General features: G+C 43.2%; 1 protein-coding gene across 1 annotated transcript in view; it reads right to left on the bottom strand.

The window, feature by feature from the left end:
• The window catches only part of PROS1 (protein S), an 80,588-nt gene extending 75,783 nt beyond the window's left edge, over positions 1–4,805 (bottom strand). The window contains exon 1 of the mRNA XM_006090538.3: positions 4,687–4,805. Coding sequence (XP_006090600.2) covers positions 4,687–4,762 — 76 coding nt within the window. The 5' untranslated portion in view covers positions 4,763–4,805. The remainder of the gene's footprint in view (positions 1–4,686) is intronic.
• Positions 4,806–5,089: the final 284 nt, after the last annotated feature.

Raw genomic sequence — 5,089 nt, 5'->3', positions numbered from 1 at the left:
CTTTGTTGGGTTAATTTGCATATCCTCCTGATTGGCTGGTGAGCGTAGCAGAGGGACGGTCAATTTACATGTTTGTCTATTATTAGGTAAGATTATTGATTTCAGAGAGAGGAAGAGAGAAGAGATAGAAACATCAATGATGAGAGAGAATCATTGATCGGCTGCCTCCTCCATGCCCCTACTGGGGATCACGCCCCCTACTGGGGATTGAGCCCACAACCCGGGCATGTGTCCTGGACTGGAATTGAACCTGGGACCCTTCAGTCCACAGGCCGATGCTCTACCCATTGAGCCAAACCAGCTAGGGTGAGGGTTGTGTACTTTGTTCCAACAGACCTAAGAAACTAATTCAAAGACCTATCCTTGAATTTTTTGCTTTCTTCCTTCATAACTGAGTTTTGCTCATCTAGAAGTTGGGGAACCAGGGAGGAATACATTCACAAGGGGGCCTAATATATTTTCCACTGAATTAGAAGCTGAACCTGCTTTATGGCCAGTTAAAATTCCTTACTCTCATTGAAAAAAAAGAAAAAGAAAAAGAAAAGAGGATTGTTCTGGAGTGACAATAATCGAGGCAAAATAGTGTTGTTGCCACATATAAATCAGGGTTAAGAGTGTTACTCCTCCAGGGTAACTATGGTAAACAGTAGAAATTCTAAAAGAAGAGATGGATACAGCCTTCCACTGGTAGGAATAACAGGGCTCAGATTCTTCCTGAAGGGTGTGGTTCATTCAGCTCATGGAGTAGACAAAAACCCAAGCATGAGGAACTCCCTGAGAGGAAGCGAGATATGAATTGAGTAGTGAAGGATGAAGTCCCTCATAAATACCAATTCAAGCTTCCAAGAGAGACAGCCAAGATCTAAAGCGAGTACCTATATTCCCCTCTTTTTTTATTATTACATTTTGGCATATAATATGTGTCGGTACACTACAATGTATCATTTTGTCCATAAAGCAGACCACATTGACAGGGCATTGTGACAGAACTAGAGGAGGCACAGACATCACCCAAGGATACTAAAGTAGGAAATGGCAGCCTTGAGCCTTCCTCTCTGGTTATGATCACTAAAACATATTCAACAGGAGGGACTTTCTGTTGTATATTCCTTATTTACATGATATTATAAATATGTGCAAATATTTGAAATACTTTCAGGTGGTGTTAATAGAAAGAAGGTCATGTGTGTATGTTGCATAGGGTATAATTAGAACGTGTAGACTTCTCTTGTTTCTGCTTCCTTCCCAGCATTGTGGGAGCTGTCCAGGCTCTACCTGATTCTAGTGAGGTGTCAATCACAGGATTCCAGAAATAAGCTAAGCCCAAATGATGAGACTCTCAAACATGAGTAGGAATTTCAATCATGAGTAGAGACACACAGGACTAGAAGGCAATTAGGAGTCATATGGTGGCAGATCCTAACATAGTGAGCACAGGAGTTCCCACTGTATGGAACACCTAAATGCCCAGTCCCTGGCTTCCCTAAACCTGTTTATTCAGCATGCCATTCAGTAACCTTCCAATAAATCCATTTGGCTCCTTTTTTCCTTCCTTCCTTTTTCCTTTCTCTTTCTTCTCTTTTCTTTCCCCCTTCCTTCCCCTTACATTTCCTTCCCTTCCCTTCCTTCCTTCCCCTTCTTTCCCTTCTCTTCCTCTTCTCCTCCCTCCATTTCTTCCTTCTTCCCTTATCATTGCTGTTACTTGTAAATAAAGAATACTGATATATGTATTACCAGGCTTCTTACATTTTTTCTCATAGTATTTTGAAAATTACCTATGCATAAAGAACATCCTATATAATAAAAACTTAATATGCAAATCAACCGAACTGTGGAATGACTGGTTGCTATGATGCGCACTGACCACCAGAGTGCAGATGCTCAACACAGGAGCTGCCCCCTGGTGGTCAGTGCACTCCCACAGGGGGAGTGCTGCTCAGCCAGAAGCCAGCCTCTCCCGCCTCCACAGCAGTGCTAAGGAGCAGCGAGCAGGCAGGCAGTAAGGAGCAAGGGGTCCCGGACAGCAAGAGGGCACAGGCCGGGCTGAGGGGAACCCCCCCCCACCCCTGCGACTTCATGAATTTCATGCACCGGGCCTCTAGTTTATCTAGTTTATCTATAACTTGGTGGACAGAAAAGGTCTATTATGAAAAATATTACTATGTTTCCTTACATATAATTAATTAGTGGTAAGAGAATATGGCATAGGGTGCTGTTGCATACCAGAAATTGCTTCTAAGTTTTCTAGCACCAACCCCAACTCTAACCTAACCTTGATAAAATCTCTCCATCAGTGCAACATTTTGGACTCTGAAATAAAGGGACTTCAAGTAAAGACAAAGATGGATAAACAATGAAAGTAATAGTTAGTAAAGAGTAAAACAGAGAAGGAAAATATGAGTCTGTAATGTCTAGCGTGGACTGCATCCATCCAGAAGTGGAAGTCTCCGTAGGGCCAAATTAGCACAGCCAAAACGGGACTCCCCTTTCTTCTAGTTCTCTTCATCACAGCCCATAAGGGGAAATGACAAAATATGTAGACAGTATATCTTTTAAATCTCTCTCTCTCTCTGCATATGGTCTAGAAATGTCTGGAAAGTCAGTTAACATCTCTGAACAATTTATTGTTAAAACAAAGAGGTTGAACTGTATGATTTCTCACTCTCTCAAAACTAAACCTGTGATTTGATTTTCTTTAAACATCAACTATATTTCTATGGACTAAACATGAATTGTAAATCAAATATTTAGAGTTCTAATTCTATTTCAAATTTAAAATCTTAAAGAGTAAAATAATTCCACCTGTAGCACAGTTTTCTCATCAGTAAACCAAGATAATTTTCAATCCAATTAAACTTTTAAACAATTTTTTATTGATCGATTTTTACAGAGAGAGGAAAGGAGGAAGGGGGCAGAGGAAGAGAGAGAGAAACATTGATTTATTATTCCACTTATGTATGCATTCATTGATTGATTCATGTATGTTCCCTGATCAGGGATTGAACACACAATCTTGATGTATCTGGATGATGCTCTAACCAACTGAGCTACTTGGCCAGGGCAAACTATCCTATTTTTTTTAATTAAGAGATTATAGGGCCTTTATATGTAACCTGGTAGGATTAATTTATCTAACAGTATCTATACATAACACTTGTATTTCTCCATACATATGGTTTGAATGCCTACATATAATGCGTACACACACACACACACACACACACACACACACACACACACTTTTAACTCTGCCTAGATTCAGTGAAAATATAACAATCTCTATAAAAAGAAAGGGCAGAGAAAATTCCTGTGATGACAAGCAGGAAGTGTGGCTAGTCATTTTGCCTCTTTCTCTTCTCCAAAGCACTAATTAACAAACGAATATCTGATTGTCCTAATGGCCTACATAGGTAATAAGGAAGTGCCTATGGTCCACATGCAGGCTTACTAGTAGTGATGATAGGGGTATGAGTGTTGAAGTTCTGCTATTGTAGCTCTTTAATATAAAATCAACAAATAATGTTTTAGCCTCTAAATTAGAATGTTAAAATATTCCATTCATCGTGAGCAGTAATAAAAACTAGTGGAATGTTAGTAAATTCCTATTTAATTCTCCTGAAATTACTTCTTTGAAGTTTTTATATTAGAGCTTTACGCAACCTAAAAGTTATTTTTAATTCATAGTTTATCTCTCCCAAGTCATTTCCTGAGAATAAAACAGTACAAGTAAGCATTTTTAATCAATGAACATGCTTAAACTTTAGAAAACAAATGAGTTAACTGACAACTGAAATGTTCCAAATGCCTTAATACATCTCATATATTTTTCAGAGAAAACTCAATATTGTGCCTTGAGTCCAGGCACGGGAACCTAAAGAACTAGACATACAAAGATAAAGACGAAAAACTCCTGCCAGGACTTCAGATCAGTGGCACTCAGTGTCAAATATCCTCAGTACAAAATGATCTAAGAAATACGATGTTTAACAGTCCTTTTGATTTCAAGGTCAGATAATATGTGCCAATTGCTATGCAAAATTTAACTCACCTACAACAATTCGTTTGTCAATGTTGAAATAAGCAAACCAAGCTCAAAGTCCAGAAATTGCAAAAGTGGGGTAAGGCTGCAGCAGGAGGTGCGAGTTGGGGACAGGCGCGGGCACAAAGGGAAGACAGTGGGATGCCTTTTCCCCTACTTTTTTTTTTTATTGCTTAAAGTATTACAAAGAGTATTACATATGTCTCCTTCCCCCGCCCTTGACAATCCCCCGGCCTCCCCTACCCCCCAGTGTCTTATGTCCATTGGTTATGCTTATATGCATGCATACAAGTCCTTCGGTTGCCTACTTTTATGCTGGAATGTGCTCATCCCTGTTCTCTGACCGGGAAATTCAGCTGCTGGGGGCAAATGGGTAGGTGTTCTAACTCCTTTAACACTTAGTGTTACTCGGCTCCTTCCCTCGGTCCTTTGGGCAGCAACACGGGGCTCCCAGCGCAGAGCAAATACCGACCCTGCCCCACCATTCCGCTGCCCGCTAGACCCACGGCTGCTTCCATCCGCCCGGGCTGTCGGGGCTTGGAAAGTTTCTAGGAGGCTGCAGCCCTGGAAAACAAACTCGAGCAAGGCTGGCGGCTCGGCTGGCATCGCTGGGGACAGAAGCAGACAAGACGCTATTGATTACTCACAGTTTGCCTCCGAGACGGGGAAGGCGAGGGCGAGGCACGCCAGCAGCGCCCCGCAGCTCCCGCCGAGGACTCTCATGGCCGGGCTGCGCGAGGACTGCGGGCGGCGGCGCCCCGGGAGCCGGGGGCGGAGAGGCCCGCCCGCTCCCAGCCCCCAGCCGCAGCGGGGAAGTGATAACGCGGACATTTCCAGGAAGCTTTGCGGAGCTGGGGGCAGGGCTCGGGGGACGCGTTGGCGGCCTGGTAAACACTGCGGAGGCAGCTTTCCTGGCGGGTTCCCCAACTCCAGCGTTTCGGTCTGGGTTCCCCCGAGGGGGGAGTTTCCAAGGGGAAGGGGAGGCAAGCGAAGTAAAAAGCTCCGGCGAGCTAGGCTGGGAGGCTGAGTGTGGCCAGGAGAACGTGGAGG

This window comes from Myotis lucifugus, unplaced genomic scaffold (assembly GCF_000147115.1).
Source record: "Myotis lucifugus unplaced genomic scaffold, Myoluc2.0 scaffold_75, whole genome shotgun sequence".
NCBI lineage: Eukaryota > Metazoa > Chordata > Mammalia > Chiroptera > Vespertilionidae > Myotis > Myotis lucifugus.
Note: the sequence above shows the minus strand (reverse complement) of the source record. Positions and strands in the feature narration are given on the sequence as shown.